This window comes from Lithobates pipiens, unplaced genomic scaffold (assembly GCF_037356315.1).
Source record: "Lithobates pipiens isolate NorthernLeopardFrog02 unplaced genomic scaffold, aLitPip1_a1.2 Scaffold_13, whole genome shotgun sequence".
NCBI lineage: Eukaryota > Metazoa > Chordata > Amphibia > Anura > Ranidae > Lithobates > Lithobates pipiens.
This window is the reverse complement of record NW_027507718.1, coordinates 220,181,481-220,204,819: the sequence shown is the minus strand read 5'-3', so window position 1 is coordinate 220,204,819 and position 23,339 is coordinate 220,181,481. Positions and strand designations below refer to the sequence as shown.

Here is a 23,339-nt window from a genome sequence, read left to right as displayed (position 1 = left end):
CATAACGTCATACATAACACCTACCCTGCCCATTTAAATAGCACTGATTGCTGTATAAATGACAATGGTTCCAAAAATGTGTCAAAAATGTCCGATGTGTCCGCCATAATGTCACAGTCACAATAAAAGTCGCTGATTGCCGCCATTACTAGTAAAAAAAAAAAAAATATCAATAAAAATGCTATAAAACTATCCCCTATTTTGTAAACGCTATAACTTTTGCGCAAACCAATCAATAAATCGCTAATTTCAATTTTTTTTACCAAAATATGTAGAAGAATATGTATCGGCCTAAACTGAGGAAAAAAAATGTTTTTTTATATATTTTTTGGGGATATTTATTATAGCAAAAAGTAAAAAATAATGAATTTTTTCAAAATTGTCGCTCTATTTTTGTTTATAGCGCAAAAAATAAAAACCGCAGAAGTGATCAAATACCACCAAAAGAAAGCTCTATTTGTGGGAAAAAAAGGATGCCAATTTTGTTTGGGAGCCACGTCGCACGACCGGCAATTGTCAGTTAAAGCGACGCTGTGCCGAATCGCAAAAAAGGGCTTGATCCTTTGGCTGCAAATTGGTCCGGGGCTTAAGTGGTTAAGATAAGGTGGGGCATGTCCATATATGCATTGGTGTGTAAGGAGAGAAACCTTATACTCAATCCTAGCAGAGACCGGGAGCCAATGAAGTGTTGAAGAATCGGGGTAATATGCTCATGTTTCCGCACTCTCATCAGGATCCTCGCTGGAGAGTTTTGGATATACTGAAGCCTCTGGAGACTCGGAATCTCAATGAGAAGTGCAATACAATAATCCAGTCTGGAGGAGACAAAGGCATGAACCAACCTTTCAGCATCAGAAAGGGAAAGAATAGGACGAAGTTTAGAAATATTACGGAGATGATAAAAAGAAGTCTTACATAAATGATTTATATGTGCTTCAAAAGTGAGTTGAGAGTCCATTTTTACACCAAGATTAGTAACTGTTGATGAAAAGGGGATTTTAGAACCAGAAAAAGCAATACTGAGTATCGATGATGATTTAATCTGATGAGACGTGCCAATCATGGTAACTTCAGTTTTGGAACTATTTAATTGCAAAAAGTGTTGTTCCATCCACACCTTTATCTCCTCCAGACAGGCGGTGAGTACAGAAAGGGATGACTGGGCAGATGGAGTTTCAGCTTCTGCATTTACATATAACTGTGTGTCATCGGCATACCAATGAAATGAAATGTTATAACGACTGATAATTTGGCCCAGAGGAATGAGATAGAGAATGAACAGGATTGGGCCAAGAACTGACCCCTGGGGGACACCACAAGTAACCATATGCGGCTTTGATTTAAAATGGCCCAGTGAAATATGTTCAGTCCTATTTGTGAGATATGATTCAAACCAGCTGAGTGCTGGAGTCTGGCGAGAAGACCTCCGAAGACGGAAGAAGACCCCCGGAGCTGTGCAATAAACTATTTTAACCCTTGTGTGTTGTAGTTTTTTTTTTTTACTTTTTTTCACAGGTGAACAGGTAGGGGTACATTGTACCCCATACTCATTCACATAGGGTGGGGGGCCAGTATCCAGGGGCCCCCTTATTAAAGGGGGCTCCCGGATTCCGATAAGCCCCCCGCCCGCAGACCCTGACAACCAACGGCCAGGGTTGTCGGGAAGAGGCCCTTGTCCTCATCAACATGGGGACAAGGTGCTTCGGGGTGGGGGGGCCGTGCGGCCCCCCTTCCCCAAGGCATCCCCCCCATGTTGAGGGCACACGGCCTGGTACGGCTCGCTCGCCCCACCCCCTTTCCTGGCTGGCTGGGTAGCGTGCTCAGATAAGGGTCTGATATGGCCCTGGGGGGAACCCCCATGCAGATTTTTCGGCGTAGGGGCTCCCCTTTAAGTCCATACCAGGTGACAGGGCCACCTCCTTCGCTGGCCCCGGCTACCTGGAGACGCGCTCAAAATGAGCGGACTTTCCTCCGTGTGTGTGGGCTAGTCCGTTCATTTCAAAAGTACGGCGGATAGTCCGGCGGACTTAGTACGCCATATTAGTCCGCTGAAAAAGTGTCGTGTGTGGGCAAGTAGCTCGTTCCGAAAGTCCGGCGGAAAGTCCGCCAGACTAAGTCCGCCGGATAGTCTGCTATGTGTGTACGCGGCATTCTTGTTTTAAGTGGGGCATGAAGGTCCAACAGACTGCTAAGTTGGCTATTATAATAAGCCACTGCATCATTAGCAGAGGAAAAATGTGTAGAGATTTGCTGAAAGTCTGTTGCCAAGAGTTCTGGATTTATATTTTTTACATTTCTAAAACAAATGTTCCACTTAGGCTTGTAAAAACTGGATGAAGATGTCAGATCCATAGAAATGACCTTATGGTCTGACACACCTAGGTCATATACCTGCAAGTTGGTAAGAGGAGCAGAATTTGTGATGACCAAATCCAAAGTATGCTACCTAGTATGTGTGGGGACATCAACAAGATTAAAACAATCCAGTAGCTGAAGGAATTCTGCTGCAGGATGGCATGAAGGGGTATCAACATGAATATTCATATCACCTAAAATAATAACATTTGCAGAGGATGTACAAAAAGTTGTTAAAATATTTGACATCTCAACCCATAAATGATGGGTTTGATTTCGGTGGTCGATAGAGAAGGAAAAACAGCACAGGAGAAGGGGATTTACATCTAAAAGCAAGGCATTCAAACGACAATAATTCAGGTAGTGATTGCAGAGATAGCTCCAGATGCGATAAATAACTAACAGGCCTCCACCACGCCCTGTGCTACGGGCTATTTGAAGGTAACTATACCCTTTAGGACAGCTCTCGTTTAACCACTTCAGCTCCGGACCAATAAATACCTTAAGGACCAGAGGTCTTTTTGCAATTTCGCACTGCGCTGCTTTAACTGGTAATTGCGCGGTCATGCAATATTGCACCCAAACGAAATTTGCGTCCTTTTCTTCCCACAAATAGAGCTTTCTTTTGATGGTATTTGATTGCCTCTGCGATTTTTTTTTTTTGCGATATAAATGGAAAAAGAGCGAAAATTTTGAAAAAAAAAGATATTTTCTTCTTTTTGTTATAAGAAAAATCGAATAAACTAAATTTTAGTCATACATTGAGGGCAAAATTTATTCAGCCACATGCCTTTAGTAAAAAAAATGTCAATAAGCGTATATTTTTTGGTTTGCACAAAAGTTATAGCGTCTACAAACTAGAGTACATTTTCTGGAATTTACACAGCTTTTAATTTATGACTGCCGATCTCATTTCTTGAGGTGCTAAAATGGCAGGGCAGTACAAATCCCCCCCAAATGACCCCATTTTGGAAAGTAGACACCCCAAGGAAATTGCTGATGGGTATGTTGAGCCCATTGAATATTTATTTTTTTTGTCCTAAGGGATTGAATAATGACAAAAAAAAAATAAAAATTTTTTTTTTACAAAAAGTTGTCACTAAATGATATATTGCTCACACATGCCATGGTTATATGTGGAATTGCACCCCAAAATATATTCCGCTACTTCTCCCGAGTATGGGGATACCACATGTGTGGGACTTTTTGGGAGTCTAGTCGCGCACGGCACCCCGAAAACCAATCGCCACCTTCAAGATTTCTAAGGGTGCAAATTTTTGATTTAACTCCTCACTACCTATCACAGTTTCGAAGGCCATAAAATGCCAAAATAGCACAAAACCCCCCAAAATGACCCCATTTTGGAAAGTAGACACCCCAAGCTATTTACTGAGAGGCATGTTGAGTCCATGGAATATTTTATATTTTGCCACAAGTTGCGGGAATATTACAAACTTTTTTTTTTTTTGCACCAAGTTGTCACTAAATGATATATTGCTCACACATGCTATGGGCATATGTGAAATGACACCCCAAAATACATTCTGCTGCTTCTCCTGAGTACGGGGATACCACATGTGTGGGACTTTTTGGGAGTCTAGTCGCGCACGGCACCCCGAAAACCAATCACCACCTTCAGGATTTCTAAGGGTGCAAATTTTTGATTTAACTCCTCACTACCTATCACAGTTTCGAAGTCCATAAAATGCCAAAATAGCACAAAACCCCCCCAAATGACCCCATTTTGGAAAGTAGACACCCCAAGCTATTTACTGAGAGGCATGTTGAGTCCATGGAATATTTTATATTTTGCCAAAAGTTGCGGGAATATTACAAACTTTTTTTTTTTTTGCACAAAGTTGTCACTAAATGATATATTGCTCACACATGCTATGGGCAGAAGTCAAATTACACCCCAAAATAAATTCTGCTGCTTCTCCCGAGTACGGGGATACCACATGTGGGGGACTTTTTGGGAGCCTAGCCACGTACGGGACCCCGAAAACCAAGCACTGCCTTCCGGATTTGAATATAAAATGCTACCAAAAAACCTGTTAGCGATGGCAGGGATCAGGCCTGACTCTGCGATCGCTGCAGTTATGTGTTTAGTGTTTTGTAAGTGACAGTGATCGATCGATACTGCACTTGGGTGGGCTGGGCGGAGGGGCAAAACGCAGGTGCCAGCAGGTATTTGGGCTGATCCCGCTAACAATGCGTTTTTTTGGAACCCTAAACTGCTGGGGACGCTAGTATAGATCTGATCAGATCAGATATTGATCTGTTCAGATTCTATACCACTACGGGAGGTGTATGCTTTGCGTGTGGGTGTTAGCGGTACTGGCACTAACCTAGCGCTGCCTGGGGCGACGCAGACCCTGACCCTAAAACCTAATTGATATCACCCGCCGTGTGATCAGGGGGTTAAACCTTTATTGCGTAATAAATGGTGGGTGCCCTGATGCTATAAAAAACAAACTAACCAGAGTCACCCGTAACACTTATACGGTGATCAGTGGTGAAAAGGTTAACTAGGAGCAATCAGGGGGTTCAAATTTTTATTAGGTAGTATATGGGGGTCCCTGGCGCTATATAAAAACCTGATGGGGAACCTAAATAACTAACTGGCTAACCAGCGTCACCAGTGACACTTATACTGTGATCGCTGGTGAAAGGGGGTGAAAGGGTTAACTAGCAGCAATCAGGGGGTTAAAACCATTATTGGGTAGTATATCGGGGTACCTAGCGCTATAAAAACCTGGCGGTGAACCTAAAAAAATAACTAGCTACCTAGCGACACTAGCGACACTGATGCAGCGTTCAGAAAAATTATCGCTTAGTGACACTGGCAAAAGGGGGTGAAAGGGTTAACTAGCGGAAATCAGGGGGTTAAAACCATTATTGGGTAGTATATCGGGGTACCTAGCGCTATAAAAACCTGGCGGTGAACCTAAAAAAATAACTAGCTACCTAGCGACTGTAGCGACACTAATGCAGCGATCAGAAAAACGATCGCTTAGTGACACTGGCAAAAGGGGGTGAAAGGGTTAACTAGCGGCAATCAGGGGGTTAAACCCATTATTGGGTAGTATATCGGGGTACCTAGCGATCTAAAAACCTGGCGGTGAACCTAAAAAAATAACTAGCTACCTAGCGACACATGCAGCGATCAGAAAAATGATCGCTTAGTGACACTGGCAAAAGGGGGTGAAAGGGTTAACTCTAGGGGCAATCAGGGGGTTAAATCTTTATTGGGGGGTGATAGGGGGCTACCCTGGACCTAACACTAACTGTCCTGACAGTTTTTACTGTCACAACTGACACTGAATGCATTGATCAGTAAAGAAATGATCAATGCAATCAGTGACACTGTGACTGGGGGGGGAGGGGGGGCGGGGGGGGATCGGGGGGCGATCGGGGGGGGGGATCGGGGGGGGGTTTGTGTGCCTGTGTGTACCTACATGTCAGTGTAGTGTTGGTGCACACTTACTTTTACTCTTCTCCTCGTAGTCCGGTCAAAAAGACCGCCCCGAGGAGAATGACATCACTTCCTCCTTCCTGTGTAAACAATACACAGGGGAGGAAGCTTCTCATTGGCCAGGAGCGATCCAGAGGGGGTGGCCGAAAACCAACGGCCATCCCCTCATCACGGAGCGCTCCTGGACCGAATCGGACCGCCGTAACCAGCGGGAGGGGGTCCGATCGGACCCCCCACCCGCTGGAAGGCAATCACGTAGATGTACGTGATTGTGCCTGCCTGTGCCATTGTGCTGACGTTCATTGGCAATACGGCGGTCCTGAAGTGGTTAAGGAAGAGAAAATATTTGGCTGATGCCAGGTCTCTGTTATGAACATATAGTCCAAGCATTTATCCAAAATATGATCATGAATAAAACACGATTTGTTTGTAATAGACTGCGCATTTAAAAGTTCAATTTTGCTGCTTGGTGATGCAACAAATCTTCGCACCGGCCGCAGCAGACTAAAGTCCACTCCTTCAGCTCACTAATAGATGTTGCCACAGAAACATCCAAACTACATAACCAATGGACACCAGGACTCTGATGGCGCGCGCGTGGAGTGACAGTTCGCGTTGCTGACCAAAGAGTCGGGATGGTATGATTAGTCTGTGAACAAACAAACTTTCGACGAGAGCTTCTATGGATATAACGTGGGCAGCGAAGAAGTCCCAGCTGCTTAATCACCGCAATACATGGTGGGGCAAAAAAACTGGTGTAACTCATCAGCTGTTTAACTGAATAGCTCAAACATAGTGATGGTACCAACAGCAACATGGTAAAAGCACAGGTTGTTTTTAGTTATGACTGTATTTGACAGTAAAACAGATATCCGGAGAACTAAGTCAAAGGGCTATCAGTCCATATTCCCTTAATTATTATATGACTTATGACTTAATATGATATGGTAGAGTGAAGTCAGCTTCAATAAAATTATACCAGGGGAGGTATAAAGCAATACAAGTATCAGCTAAAAACAGTCAGAGTTGTAATAACCTATACCCCTGGTGGCTGCAGCATAGTGCAAGGGTTCATTTGTCGTTCATATATAATGCACCAAATTCACTACAATCCTCCCAATTGCATTGTCCCAGAAAAAGCAGTTTGTACAAAGGTGCAATGAGGATAAGGCAGAACACTCCGAGTCCCCACACCGTCCACGTCACCAGCTTACTGATCCGAGCGGAAACAACAAGTCACTGTATGGCCTGAGAATGGGTGAGGAGGTGAGGAGGCCGCTCAGCTACTAGACTGCTCAGGGAGGTTCTCAAATGCTCACGAATGTCCGAGGGTTTTCCTCGTCCCTCCTTGTCCTTCCCCGCCTCCAAATAACTTGGTTGCTCGGTCGCTCGGCTGATCGGCTACTTCGGGGAAGCTCTCGGACACTCACAGATGTCCGGGGTTTTCCTCGTCCCTCCTCGCCTCCAGTCAACACACAAGCGCCAGAACAAGCCCACTCGAGAGGCGGAGGGACGGAAAAAGCAGAGAAGCGGCGAACAAACAGCGCCAGCATCCTCTCCCACCTCAAACTCAACCTCTCTCCTAAATGTGGGTAGTTTATTGTGTTTGTTTGCCCTAAAGTTCACTTTAGTGTGTTTTTTTACTTTGCTGTAACATCAAGTGACACAAAAAAAATTGAACTACCACTATTTTATTCTTTAGGGTGTCTGCTATCAGAAAATATATAGTGAGCCAGGCAGAGGAGAGAAGAGAGGAGGCACCTGACCGCAGGAAGACGCTGTGTACAGATAAATATATATATATTTTTGATATAACACAGACAAGGGGGAACTTATTGTTCTAGTACAGAGGGGGTGCGAGCATTTTATACAAGTGGCTTTACAGCCACTTTAAAAGTGACATTTCTGACCTTGGCCACCTCTTTACTTTTTTAATCTCTTCAGGTTTTCAGTGTCAAGATCCTACCAGCACTTTTATATGCTCTAATAAAACTTTGTGATTTTGTGGAATTTATTACCAAGTATCTTTGCTGCCCTAAGGACATTTTAAAAACACCAATGCTACAGCATCGCGTATTGCGTGTTTTCCCATTTTTTTTTAGCATAAAAAAGGCCAACGCAGCTAATCGCGGTTTAACACGCTTAGATGCGTTTTTACAGCAGTTTTTAATGCTTCTGGAAGCACAGGCTGTCATTTTTTTTTACTGCATAAACGCCTCTGACTCTGACAGTTTATGTGTGCATGGACACATAGGCTAACATGGAGGGGCTTTTAGAGGCAGTTAAAAAAACGGCAAACGCCCCTAACAGCAGCTGTAAAAATGTCCTGTGTGCATAAGCCCTTAAAGTCCCACCATAAGGGGGTAGTCTCTATATTTTTGTATCACTTGGGATGTTGGTAACACATCAATGTATTTTTCAGGGTGGACACAGTTACTGAGAGCACACAAGAAATTGAATTTTTTTTTTTTTTTACTGAACAACAGTTAGACCAGTGATGGCGAACCTATGACACGCGTGTCAGTGCTGACACGTGTAGCCATTTGGGGTGACACGCACAGGATTTCATGCGCTTCATCCTCGGCTCCTGCACGGCCGCCGAGGATGAAAGAATCTGTGCTGGAGGAACGGGGGGGGGGGGGGGGGGGGGCGGGACGTGCGATTTCCCCCGCCCACACTCCCTCACTGTATCGCCGCCACCCCTTTCTGAGCGCAGGGGCTGCTGGTAAGGCGTGCGTGCCGTGCGCACACACGTCATCAGCGCGGCGAGGGAGGACCCGCAGGAGAGGAGCGCGGGAACAGTGCGCGCCTCTCTCCAGTCAGGCCAGCACAGACTCCTGGGACTGCCGGTTACGACCGCACCACAGCAGGGAACAGCGGAGTGCCAAGGGGAACTGTGAGCGCCATTAGCAGCAAATATTGGGGTGCCATGGACTTGTGATTGCCCACAATAAATGAGATAAGTGAGGGGGAGTTTGTGTTAACCAATTAGGGGTTAACTAGCCTAACAAGCTATCTATAAATCTGCTGTCACTGGCCCACTGATGGAGCACCCACAAAAATAAAAAACAAAGGTTAAGTAAAGGGAGTGGTAGTAGCAGTGGCCGACCCTTTCAAGAGACATGGAGCGAGATGTATGGCATTATAGAAAAAAATGGCAGATCATTTTGCGTTCTATGTACTGAAACGGTAGTAAGCAGAACGTGGAATATAAATAGACATTTTGAAACTAATCATTCCCAGCTCTTGGAAAAACGTGAGGATGAAAGGAGGGAATTCATTTCCAGGAAGCTACACCTTTATAAGAGCCAATCTAACTCCATCCTTAAATTTATAAAAGGCTCTACAAATTTAAACTCTGCAAGTTTGAGCATTGCTCACTCCATAGCTCAGCATGCAAAAGCGCTTAATGAGGGAGAATTTATTAAAGAAACTCTCCTAAGATGTGCGCCAGTTCTATTTCATGATATGCAGAATAAAGATGCAATTATTAAGAGAATATCTGAGTTACCACTCAGTAGAAATATCATAAAAGACCGAATAATGAGACTGAACACAAACGTACAACAGCAATTAAAGAGAGACATAAGGAATTGTAAATATTTTTCCATCTCTCTTGATGAAACTACTGATGTCACATCGCATGCTCATTTGGCCATTATTGGTCGATATTCTGATGGTCACCCAATGAGAGAAGAGTTGATAAAGTTAGTATCAGTGCCAACAAGTACATCAGGAAGCGAAATATGTAAGGTTGTTATGCAAACATTCTGCGACCTAAGCATTGATATATCTAAAGTTGTGTCAGTGACAGATGGTGCCCCAAACATGGTGGGGAAAAACGTTGGATTTGTGAAATTGTTTACAGAAGCTATTGGACATGCGATTGTGCCTTTTCATTGTATTATCCATCAGGAGGCTTTATGTGCCAAGGCAGGATTCACTGACTTAAATGACTTAATGTCAGTTCTAACAAAAATATTTAATTTAATAGCTGCTCGCCCCCTTCACAAGCGAGAATTTTCAGCACTTTTACAGGAGGTTGATTCCACCTACAGTGGACTGCTGATGTACAATAATGTAAGATGGCTGAGCCGAGGAAAGGTTCTTGAGCGCTTTGTGGAGTGCTTTGAAGAAATTAAGGTATTTCTTGAAGAGAAGGATCTGGGAAACTTTCCTCAGCTCAATGATGATAAGTGGGTCAACACCCTGATGTTTTTTACAGATCTCTCTGTTCATGTTAATGAACTGAACTTAAAGTTACAAAGTTTGGGCAAAAGTATTGATGTTATGTTTGGATACATAAAAGCTTTTGAAAGTAAAGTAAAAATTTTCAAGCAAGATGTAGAAACTAAAACGTATAAGTATTTTCCTCGAGTACAAAAGCATTTTGAGAAGGCCAGTGCAGCTGTACAAAATGAAGTGGAACTCTTGCATATGAAGTACCAGCATGTTTTAGACTCGTTACTTGACCAGTTTACTGATAGATTTAGTCAATTTAGAAGCCTAGAACAGACCATGAAAATAATTAAGTATCCTGATGTAGTAGTCTACAATAGTTTGGAATTAAATGGTTTCCAATGGATGCAAATAGATGATTTGGAGATGCAGCTTGCAGAATTTCAAGACAGCATCTGGGCTCAGGTGTTTGTCGACTTGAGGTCAAAGCTTGAGAATCTGGAAAGGGGCCGCTTGGAGAATAAAGATGAGTGCCACTACGAACAGGAAATTTGGAGTGCCTGGAACAAACTACCAGACACTTTCAGCACCCTGACAAATATAGCAACAGCTTTACTCACAATTTTTCCTTCTACGTACTTTTGTGAGACCTTATTCTCAGCATTAAATTATATCAAAACCAACAAAAGAAACAGATTGACAGATGAGGTTAGTAGCTCTTTCTTGGGCCTGAAGTGTACAAAATACCAACCTTCAATTGAAGATTTAGCCAATGAGATTCAGCAACAAAAAAGTCACCAATAGGCAGGTTAGTTAAAGAATTCGCCCTCCCCCTCACTTATCTCAGTTCACGGCAGGGCCGTGGAGTCTGCTGCTTCCAGCTCCACGTCCTCATCAACATGCCGCTCCGGCCCGCCCCCGCTATGAATATTCATAATCTTCGCCCTCGCGTCACTAGGAATATTCATAGCAGGGGCGGGCTGGAGCGGCATGTTGATGAGGACGTGGAGCTGGAAGCAGCCGACTCCACAGCCCTGGTTCACGGCACCCCAAACAAGTTCAATAATATCAAGGGCAACATACGAAATCGACTGATGAACAAAGAAGTTACTAAGCAGGTATGTTAAATAATTTGTTTTTGGTTTATTAAATACAATTATATATTGCAATTATACATTTTTGTAGTTTAAACTATAAATTGCGCAAAATTATGTTTTTTTGTCGAAGTGACACACCACGCGAGTTATGCTCGATTTTTTGCCGATTTTTGACACACCACGCCAAAAAGGTTGCCCATCACTGAGTTAGACTCTAAAAGGTCAGGTTATCCAAAGTGATATTTAGATTTAGACTGAGTTCACACTGCTGCGGTGTACGAGATCGGATGTGATCACATGCGATCTCTATGCGATGCGATTTCAGCCATGCAGATAGTATGGCTGAATTCGCATCGCATCCGGCCCAAACTCGCACCTGACCCTTTTTTGGTCCGTAGCAGAATCGGATCGCATGGGTGTTCACACCATGCGATCCGATTCCTGTACGAGTTTGCAGATCGCACTGCGATATGCAAACTGATTTAAAGGTGTCATTAACTTTTCACTGACACTCCCAGCAGTTCGCATAGGGCAGTGTGAACTGCCGCCGGAAGGCATGCGATGCGGGAAGCATAGATACCCAAAAAGCAACAAGGTGAAAATATCTGTCACCTACTTAAAAGTGAAATGTCTGTTTTGGGTGGCCTGACCTTTTAATTAACATTTGCCAAATCTGAAAAAAAAAAAAGATTCCCACAACATATGGAGAATCAAGCATGGCCTCATACCTGATGGGTTGGGCTTGGATGAGAGACGTGCTGGAGCTAAAGCCGTTTTTTGAGAAATAAATGTTGCAGTTACTAGGGCAACTGGAAGGCACTGTCTTGGCGTTTTCACGGGTTTAAGGCTGCTATCGTACTCATATATGTAGATCTGCAGAAGAAATGCAAACCGATTTCATGAAATCAGAATTAAGTTCATGCAACCTTCCTTAAAGTTATATTAAACACAGTTTTATTTTTTATTTTAAATAACAAGCATGTTAGACTTACCTGCTCTGTGTACTGGTTTTGCACAGAGCAGCCCTGGTCCTTCTATTGTTGGGCTGCCCGCCGGCACTCCTGGCCCCCCCCCCCCTCTGCAGAGTACCCCTAGAGCAAACAGCTTTCTGTGGGGGCACCCAAGTAGGCTTGTTCCTGACCCACTGCTCTACATGTCCATTTATACTTTATACCAATTTGGCATGTGGTCCAATTATACCACACTGTAGATGCTCATTGATGCCTATTGATGCCCACATATGCATTATTGCTTCCATCTCAGATCCTTTTGATCCAGCGCGTGCAGCGCACTTAGATCGGCTGCTGGGTGATCCCACTGTGAGGTGCTTGGGGTCCAATCTTGGGAGCCAGGGGTGTGCTTTCACCTATTGGCAATGGTGGACATTGTTTTTAGACCTAATAACAGCTATGCTTGCTGTCATTCATTGTTTGATGGTATGTCTTCTTTCCAATGTTCAAGAACGCATATGTGGCACTGTAATTACATCAAATTCTTGATAATGTTAATTATATTGTAGAACAAATAATCTGCATCTCTACTCTACTTACCCCTGATGAAAGACATTATTGCGTCTGAAATGTGTCGGAGTGAAGAGGACATACAATTGCACCAAATCTGGGTTCACTCATTGAATACTCTGTTGTTATCAATTATTTTATGTAATTGTGTTCCTTGTTATACTTTTATATGCTCTAATAAAACTTTGTGATTTCATGGAATCTTTTACCAAGTATCTTTTTTGCCCTTACAGTCTCACCATAAGGGCGTAGTCACTATATTTTGTGTATGACTTAGAATGTTAGCAAGACATCAATGGTTTTAAGGGTGGGTATACAATTTCATTCAGACACAGAGCCACGGCTCGGCTCTGCCCCCTTTCTCTCTTCATTGGTTCACAGGCTGTGATTGACAGTAGTGGTAATCAATGGCTCCTGCTGCTGTCACAGCCAATGAGGAGGGAGAGTCCCTGGAATCCCAAGACTCTCGTGCACATCGCTGTATCACGATGAGGCTCAGGTAAGTATTAGAGGGGCGGGGAAGAAACTGCACACAGAAGGATTATTACCTTCTACATAGAACGCATTAAGGTAAAAAATACTCGAGCCAATAGAACCACTTTAAAAGAAAAGCATAGCCAAAGCTCTTTTGACACAAGTGCACAGGAGTGCACTTACTTGTGCTTTCCTGTGGCCCAGAATCTGGGTATGCTTGGAAACACACTGGTATACTGTAGATATGTTGGCAATAAAATCTGATGTAAATGATATTTAAATAATACAGGTACTTATATACATATAACTATAAACAATAGGGCAATGTCAGCCATTCTAAAATCACTCTTGCTCTCTCTCTCTCTCTCTCTCTCTCTCTCTCTCTCTCTCTCTCTCTCTCTCTTTATATATATATATATATATATATATACACACACACACAAATATGTATATATTCATATAATATATATATATATATATATATATATATATATATATATATATATATATATATATATATATATATATATACACTCACATCTCACAAAAGTGAGTACACCCCTCACATTTTTGTAAATAGTTTAATATATATTTTCATGTGACAACACTGAAATGACACTTTGCTACAATGTAAAGTAGTGAGTGTACAGCTTGTATAACACTGTAAATTTGCTGTCCTCTCAAAACAACTCACACAGCCATTAATGTCTAAACTGCTGGCAACAAATGTAAGTACACTCCTAAGTGAAAACATTCAAATTGGTTCCAAAGTGTCAATATTTTGTGTGGCCACCATTATTTTCCAGCACTGACTTAACCCTTTTTGGCACGGAGTTCACAAGAGCTTCATAGGTTGCCACTGGAGTCCACTTCAACTCCTCCATGATGACATCACGGAGCTGGGGGATGGCAACCCCCCCCCCCCGGAGAAGACCGGCACTTAACCCATCGAGGAAACTTTCTTCCTCCTCCTGTGGTGTGGTTTATGGCAGCTTCGGCTGTGCATCCCCCTCCTCCTAGGTGTCCAATAAGATCGCCTGACCTTTCAGACAATTGGGAAATGGGTATCAGACCCGCTCTTCCTGATTGGAGGAGAGGTGATTCAGTGTTAGAAAAGTGAATATTCATTTACTTTTACTTTTACTTTTCTAATACATCTGGGTGGACTCCAAGCACAATGCTCTACACTCTGAGTCCACCCTATTAGAGCCTACGGCTTTAATCAGGTGCTTCAAAAAAACACCCCCGCCACTGTAATTCATGTGCCCGGCGTCCTGAAAGGGGCCGGATGCATGAATAGGGGGTGGCCGCTGTGGCCGTGGATAGATTCATAAAAGAAGTAAAAAATCTGTGCTTAGTAAAAACAAATAAGTCAGCAGTTGAACACTGTAACCAGGATACTGGGCACAACGAAAATAAAAGAAATAAAGTGCAGCGCTTGGCCACTAGATATGAATGTGGCTTAATAAAAATGAAACAAACAAAACTGTGAAATCAAAATACAGTGGTGTGAAAAAGTGTTTGCCCCCTTCCTCATTTCCTGTTCCTTTGCATGTTTGTCACACTTAAGTGTTTCGGAACATCAAACCAATTTAAACAATAGTCAAGGACAACACAAGTAAACACAAAATGCAATTTGTAAATGAAGGTGTTTATTATTAAAGGTGAAAAAAAATCCAAACCATCATGGCCCTGTGTGAAAAAGTGATTGCCCCCTTGTTAAAACATACTATAACTGTGGTTGTCCACACCTGAGTTCAATTTCTCTAGCCACACCCAGGCCTGATTATTGCCACACCTGTTCACAATCAAGGCATCACTTAAATAGGAGCTGCTTGACACAGTAAGGTCCACCAGAAGATCCTTAAAAGCTACACATCATGCCGAGACCCAAAGAAATTCAGGAACAATTGAGAAAGAAAGTAATTGAGATCTATCAGTCTGGAAAGGGTTATAAAGCCATTTCCAAAGCTTTGGGAATCCAGCGAACCACAGTGAGAGCCATTATCCACAAATGGCGAAGACATGGAACAGTGGTGAACCTTCCCAGGAGTGGCCGGCCGCCCAAAATTACCCCAAGAGCGCAGCGACGACTCATCCAAGAGGTCACAAAAGACCCCACAACAACGTCCAAGGAACTGCAGCCCTCACTTGCCTCAGTTAAGGTCAGCGTTCATGCCTCCACCATCAGGAAAAGACTGGGCAAAAATGGCCTGCATGGCAGAGTTCCAAGGAGAAAACCACTGCTGAGCAAAAAGAACATCAAAGCTCGTCTCAATTTCTCCACAACACATCTTGATGATCCCCAAGACTTTTGGGACAACATTCTGTGGACCGATGAGACAAAAGTGGAACTCTTTGGAAGGTGTGTGTCCAAGTATATCTGGCGTACAAGGAACACTGCATTTCATAAAAAGAACATTATACCAACAGTAAAATATGGTGGTGGTAGTGTGATGGTCTGGGGCTGTTTTGCTGCTTCAGGACCTGGAAGACTTGCCGTGATAAAAGGAACTATGAATTCTGCTGTCTACCAAGAGATCCTGAAGGAGAATGTCCGACCATCTGTTCGTGTACTCAAGCTGAAACGAACTTGGGTTCTGCAGCAGGACAATGATCCTAAACACACCAGCAAGTCCACCACCGAATGGCTGAAGAAAAACAAAATGAAGACTTTGGAGTGGCCTAGCCAAAGTCCTGACCTGAATCCTATTGAGATGTTGTGGTATGACCTTAAAAAGGCTGTTCATGCTCGAAAACCCTCTAATGTAACTGAATTAGGACAATTCTGCAAAGATGAGTGGGCCAAAATTCCTCCAGGACGCTGTAAAAGCCTCATTGCACGTTATCGCAAACGCTTGGTTGCAGTTGTTGCTGCTAAGGGTGGCCCAACCAGTTATTAGGTTTAGGGGCAATCACTTTTTCACACAGGGCCATGATGGTTTGGATTTTTTTTCACCTTTAATAATAAACACCTTCATTTACAAATTGCATTTTGTGTTTACTTGTGTTGTCCTTGACTATTGTTTAAATTGGTTTGATGTTCCGAAACACTTAAGTGTGACAAACATGCAAAGGAACAGGAAATGAGGAAGGGGGCAAACACTTTTTCACACCACTGTATAAATGTTGTGAAAAAACATTAATATAAATATTGTGAAAAACATTAATCTAAGATACTTCTGAAACTCAAGTGTCCAATAGAATCAAAAATATTTATGAAACTCAAGTGTCCAAATAGAATCGAAAACGAACTGTGAATCCAAATGATCATAAATAAATTGATGCAACAAAATAATGTCACATGTGAATATGAAGCAAAAATAGCTAATCTTGTTTATTCAAAAACAATAATAATACTTGACCACGTGGACCCTTCACCTTTATAGATCGGTAATGAATGGAGGCTTACCAGGTCCCCAGTGACCCCTTGTTAAAGGAGGTCAGAATGCGCAGATTCGATCACAGATCACATAGACGGCTCGATACAGGTTCCCGGAAAACGACCCAATAATTCGGATGTAACGTGATCTTCCAATCCGCTCGGATCCACTCATAGGCCTCAAAGCGACGTATCACTATTCAGAGATGTCCTCCCTGTCCCCTCATGGCTTCAATTGAAATGTGTGTTGTGTTTGGATATTTTCATGCTCCCAACTTTGTGGGAACAGTTTGGGGATGGCCCCTTCTTGTTCCAACATGACTACAATCAAGGTTCATAAACACATACATAAATGAGCCAGTTTGAGGTGAACCTAAGACTGGGGAGCTACAGTTCATTGAGGGAACCATGAATGCCAACATGTACTGTGACATACTGAAGCAGTGTATGATCCCCTCCCTTCAGAGACTGGGCCGCATGGCAGTATTCCAACATGATAACAACCCCAGACACACCTCCAAGACGACCACTGCCTTGCTAAAGAAGCTGAGGGTAAAGGTGATGGACTGGCCAAGCATGTCTCCAGACCTAAACTCTATTGAGCACCTGTGGGGCATCCTAAAACGGAAGGTGGAGGAGCGGAAGGTCTCCAACATCCATCAGCTCTGTGATGTCATCATGGAGGAGTGGAAGAGGACTCCAGTGGCAACCTGTGAAGCTCTGGTGAACTCCATGCCCAAGAGGGTTAAGGCAGTGCTGGAAAATAATGGTGGCCACACACAATATTGATCCTTTGGGCCCAATTTGGACATTTTCATTTATGAATGGCTATGTGCTGAGTTATTTTGAGGGGACAGCAAATTTACACTGTTATGCAAGCTGTACACTCATTACATTGTAGCAAAGTATCATTTCATTTCTCATTTTTTTGTTTATAGCGCAAAAAATAAAAACCGCAGAGGCGATCAAATACCACCAAAAGAAAATTTGTAGGAAAAAAAAGGACGTCAATTTTGTTTTGGTACAGATTTGCACGACTGCGCAATTGTCAGTTAAAGTAACGCAGTGCTGTACTGCAAAAAATGGCCTGGTCAGGATGTGGGCAAATCCTTCCGGGGCTGAAGTGGTTAAAGTGTTTGTTAACCCCAAAATAAAAATATTGATCCGTTTCTTTACCCACTTCAGCCACAGAGGATTTTGCCCCCTTCCTGACCAGAGCACTTTTTGCGATACGGCACTGCGTCGGTTTAACTGACAATTGCACGGTCGTGTGACGTTGTACCCAAACAAAATTGACGTATTTATTTTTATTTTTTTCACAAATAGAGCTTTCTTTTGGTGGTATTTGATTGCCTTTGCGGTTTTTATATTTTGCACTATAAACAAAAGAAGAGCGACAATTTTGAAAAGAATGCAAGATTTTTAACTTTTTGCTATAATAAATAGCCCCCAAAAATACACAATAAGCGTATATTGATTGGTTTGCGCATTTATAACGTCTACAAAATAGGGGATTTTTATTTTTATTTATTAGTAATGGCAGCGATCTGCGATTTTTATTGGGACTGCAACATTATGGCGTACAGATTGGACACTTTTGACACTATTTTGGGACCATTGTCATTTATACAGCGATCAGTGTTATAAAAATGCATTGATTACTGTTTAAATGACAATGGCAGTGAAGGAGTTAATCACTAGGGGGCAGTGAAGGGGTTAAATGTGTCCTAGGGAGTGATTCTAACTGTGGGGGATGGGCTACATGTGATACGACAGTGATCACAGCTCTCAATGACAGAGAGCAGTGATCTCTGTCCTGTCACTAGGCAGAACGGGTAAATGCTTTGTTTACAAAAGCATCACCCAGTTCTACCTCTCTGTGACACGATCGCGGGCACCCGGTGGACATTGAGTCCATGGGACCCACTGTCACGGAGACCATGGTGGGCACCCGCAACACCGCTTCTAAAAGGGGACATATCTGTACACCCTTTTGCCTACCAGTGCCATTCTGCCGATGTATATATGCGTGCGCGGGTCGGCAAGCGGTTAAAGTTATTTGGCCCCCTGTATCACCTGAAATACCTGGGTGATCCTGAAAGTTTCTGCCCTCCCCTCTGTACACTGACCATGATAACACCATGGTCAGAGTATGTGCCTCCGTCAGCCACGGCCCTGCTTCTGTGTCTTGTCAGCCCCCTGATCAGCCCTGCTCTCTGTGTCTTGTCAGCCATGGCCCTGCCTGCTTGTCAACCCCCTGATCCTCCCCTCCTGCTCTGCTTCTATAGTTCCGTCTATTATATAATATTAAGCACCCCAGTACATGTAATTTTAAAAAATATGCAGTATTATACTGCATATAATACCGAAGCTTACTTCAGAGCGCCGTTCCGCGCTCATGTGACTGCCCGCCGGTCTCTACGCCTCTGCTCCTCAGCTGACGTCAGAGGTGGTTTCCTAGTAACTCCCCCCACAGCTATCAGACTGGGACAGGAGACCAGCAGCCAGTCAGCTGAGTGCCCATAGGCACTGTTTATATATTTTTGATTTTGAATATGGATTGCAACAATTAGCACAACTGTTTATTTATTTATTCAACACTTTGTCACATTTATATTGGGAGTGTGTTACCAGTTGCTGGCTGAGATATTAGATTATTCCAACAAACATTAGTTGCTTGCAAGACTCTGATTATCAGAAAAATCAGACGAGCATTGTTTACACAGTTAAATGCATTAGCAGATTTACACACACTAGCAAATTAAAGCCAAACCCCAGCTCACACTTTATAATCATTTACAGCAAATGTTTTTTCTTTCCTTTTGGGATAACGTTTTGGCATGAATAAATAAAAGCTGATCATTTTAATTACCCCTGCCAGTGTTAACTAGTTTGTCTCGTCCATATAAATTGATACATTCTGATACAAGCTTGTGCTTGTGAAAAACAGACTTCCTGGCTGGATCACCAGATGAAAGCTAGAAGAAAACAAGCCTAAAAAAAGGAAACTAATGCAGCCATCACATTTAAGAATTGTTAAACAACAATATAATAAATGTTTGCTCTTAGGTTTAATACTGCTTTAAGGGGGCCATACATGGATCAAAATTCAACTGGTTCAGCAGGGACTGGCCGAATTTGGATCCATGTATGGACACCCTGGTTGTACAGAACTCGATCTACTGATTCCAAAAAAATAAATTCATGAAAAAGTGCATAAATCATAATATTATCAAATTAGAGTCCAGTGAAAAATTCAAACTCAAACTCAGGTAGTCCACTGTGAATACAAATGCAAAAAATTACCATTGGGTTATTTTAGGGTCGGTAAAATGGGCACTAAAGTTCTGGCTGCAGCTGCCCCAAAAAAGGATTGGAAGGATAGGAAGATAGGACCTCAAAATGTATGTAAAAAGGAAAGTATGGGAAGCGCCACCAACTACAGTAAGTGCCGTTATAATTTAACCAGTAAACATAGGGATGTACAAAAAATTGCACTCACATTTATTTGAAGAGTTAAAAACATTTTTCTTTTACAAAGGGGCGGACCTTGATGCCCCAAAACGCATAGCTATGCCCCCACATTCTCCTTTTGGAACTTGTATGCACCGCATCCTCGTTTCGCCCACCTCGAGTCGCGGCTCGTTCCCAGACATCAGCTCTGGACATCAGCTCCGCTATCCTAGCCTGTTGATAGGAGATCCATCCTTTTGTCACATCCCGCCAGCTGATCACCATGGACCCCTGCCACCTCCGCCTTGTGGCAGACCTGCTGCCATTCACAAAACCTCCACCAGCTGTGTCACTTCAGCCTAATGACCAGACAGCCACCTCTCCAGCTGAGAATCACTGGCCCCACCGCCTCGTGGCAGACCTGCTGCAATCCACCGCACCTCCATCAGCGGTGTTATCCCAGCCTGTCAACTGGACATCCGTCCCTCCAGCTGAACATCATCAACCCCTGCTATCTCTGCCTTGCAGCTGACCTGCCCCCATTTACAGAACCTTCACCACCAGATGGGCAACCCCTCTGTAGCAGCTACCCCAGCCTAAATCTAGAGACCCAGCTGTGATTCTGCCAAGCTCTGAAAGTTGTTTTCATTATTAGGATATACATGGTTTTAACTCTTAAAATAAATGTGAGTGCAATTTTTTATACATTCCTATGTTTACTGGTTAAATTAAAATGCCACTTACTGTAGATGGTGGCGCTTCCAATACCTTTCTTTTTACATTCATTTTGAGGTTTTCCAATCCTTTTTTTGGGGGCAGCTGCAGCCGGAACTTTAGTGCTCATTTTACTGACCCTAATATAACCTAATGGTAATTTTTTTTATTTTTTTATTTCTTTACACATTACATAATTTTTTCATTACATTTCTTTAAATTTGATTGATGCAAAGAGTATTATTTTATTGCCATCCTGTTTGATAACCTAATGTTCAGGGGTTGTAAATCTTTAAAAAAAAAAAAGGTCTTCAGAATCGTGAGAGATTCATGATCTTTATTCTAAGCACCTCTTTTGCACATATTCTGACAGTCTTCCAGTTCACGGACTGGACAGCAACAGATTTTCTGTACAGCTATTGTATCATCTGGAGCGGTGTGGCAGCCTCTCTTTGTCTTGATGCTCCTAAGCCCTTGTACACACGGTCGGAGATTCCGACAACCAAATCCGTCGGATATTGTCCGTCGGATTTTGTCCGAAACTGTTGCATACACACGGTCGGACAAAGTCATCGGAAAATCCGAAGTGATGACATTATTTCGTTACGACGGGACTACGTTCACACTAGTAGCCAATAGCTTTGGTGTAGGAATTTGATCTGAGCATGCGTGGAACTTTGTCCGATCGGAATTCTCTACACATGATCGGAGTATGTCCGATCAGAGCATTTTGTGGGAAAATTTTACCAACAAGTTGGAAAACTTGGTCCGTCGGATACTCCGGCGGAAACAGTCCGATGTAGACCACACACAGTCGGAATATCCGACAAAACGGTCCGATCGGACACATTCCGTCGGAATCTCCGAATGTGTGTACAAGAGCTAAGAGGCCTCAAGCATGCTGGATGGGAGCATGAGGATCTGGCATTTAAGTGTGCATTGAAAGTACAGGCGAAAGGTCTAGCTCCCCTGCTGGATAGTCTGCACTCTGGGCATTCATTCCTGGGCACCTACCGCACTAATTGAAAGTACCACTCTGTGCACAGTCCAGCCCTGTCCAACCGCAGCAGCTGTCAGCATCTCATGGAGCTTGACAGGCTGCTGGTAGAGGGACAGGATGGTGCATCTGTACCTTCCACCTATACCTACAATACCCAGTGTGCATGAGGAATAACATACAATCCACATTTGAAACATTAATAATGCAGGCATCTATTTAGCACTGCTGCTCATAGGCAGAATACCAAGCTATCTGCAAAACATAATGCTGAATACGCTATGACAAATATATGTTAATGTACTCAGGGATTACAGCATTATATGATGTTATATTGTAACTATCCCACAGCTGCAGGACAGTTTGGACCCAGGTTCATTGGTGGACATTAATAAAAAAGGGATGTATAAGAAATTGCACTCACATTTATTTGAAAAGTTAAAACCATTGTCTTTTTGACAAAGAGGCAGTCCTTGTTGTCCCAAAACACGCAGCCACGCCCCCACATTCTCCTCTTGGAACTTGTATACAGCACATCCTCGGTGCCCCGGCTCATTCCCGGACATCAGTTCCACCATCCCAGCCTGCTGATAGGAGATCCATCCTCTTGCCACATCCCACCAGCTAATAACCATGGACCCATGCCACCTTTGCCTCGTGGCGGACCTGCCGGCATTTACAGCACCTCCATCAGCCATGTCACTTCAGCCTGCTGACCGGACAGCCACCTCTCAAGCTGAGCATCACTGACCCCGCCGCCACTCACAGATCCTCATTCAGCTGTGTCATCCCAGCCTGCCAACTGGGCATCCATCCCTCCAGCTGAGCATCACCAACCCCTTGTCATGGTTATGCAGTGATCTTCCTGTGTTTGCCTACCTCCCCTCATGTCTTCAGACTAAGAGGCCAGCCACTTCCACCTTTATAACCTCTCCTCTAAGCATGGCTCCACCCCAGGCCCTATCAGGGAGCCCTATATTAACCTGTGCACTGCAGGCCATCAGTGCTGATCAACCATTGTGTATTCCTTTGTGTGTTAGTTTCCTGTTTCCTGCTGTGTGCTCTTCTACTGTTTTCCGTTACCGACTTTGGCATGTTTTGACTATCCCTGTTTGCCTGTGATCCTGACCTTTTGGTGTGTCCCCGACTATTCTTGTCTGCTTGTGGCCCCGACCTTGGCTTTGCCCCTCACCATCCCTATCCTCCTGTTGCCTACTGCGGGTGTGAGCTGGGGGACCCTGGGGGTCGCGACCTGGAGCCAGTTGCAGCCAAGTCCATCCTCACCACCAGAGGCGCTGGTGAACACTCCGCGCCCCAGGGAATCTTACGCTCTAACCCCAGTGGGATCTGTCCCCCGTCTGCAGCAGTCAGCCGTAGGGTCCACAACCTTGCGGTGCACTCCTGATCCTACGGTGTGCACCTGTCACCTCGCCTCAAGGTGACCTGACAGTTTGATCAGCCATGGACCCAGCTGACGTGCCGCTTCCTGCAGATGATCCATTGCAGAGCTTAGTTCGCAGACTTGAGACCCAAGAATCGCATCAGACCCAGGTGATGCGATTCCTTCAGGATTTGGCATCCCGTTTTGAACAGGTTCAGGCCTCATTAGGACCCCCGGTTCAACAACCTCAACCGCTAACTGCCGCTGCACCTATCGCATCAGACGCAGCCACACATTCATTACAACTACCAG

At 43.7% G+C, this 23,339-nt stretch overlaps 1 protein-coding gene across 2 annotated transcripts in view; it reads right to left on the bottom strand.

Annotated features, from left to right (window-relative positions):
- The window catches only part of TEX15 (testis expressed 15, meiosis and synapsis associated), a 241,333-nt gene that overhangs the window by 89,771 nt on the left and 128,223 nt on the right, over positions 1–23,339 (bottom strand). For both annotated transcript variants that reach the window (XM_077476237.1, XM_077476236.1), the window contains exon 6: positions 11,835–11,979. In XM_077476237.1, the coding sequence (XP_077332363.1) occupies positions 11,835–11,979 (145 nt within the window). The remainder of the gene's footprint in view (positions 1–11,834; positions 11,980–23,339) is intronic.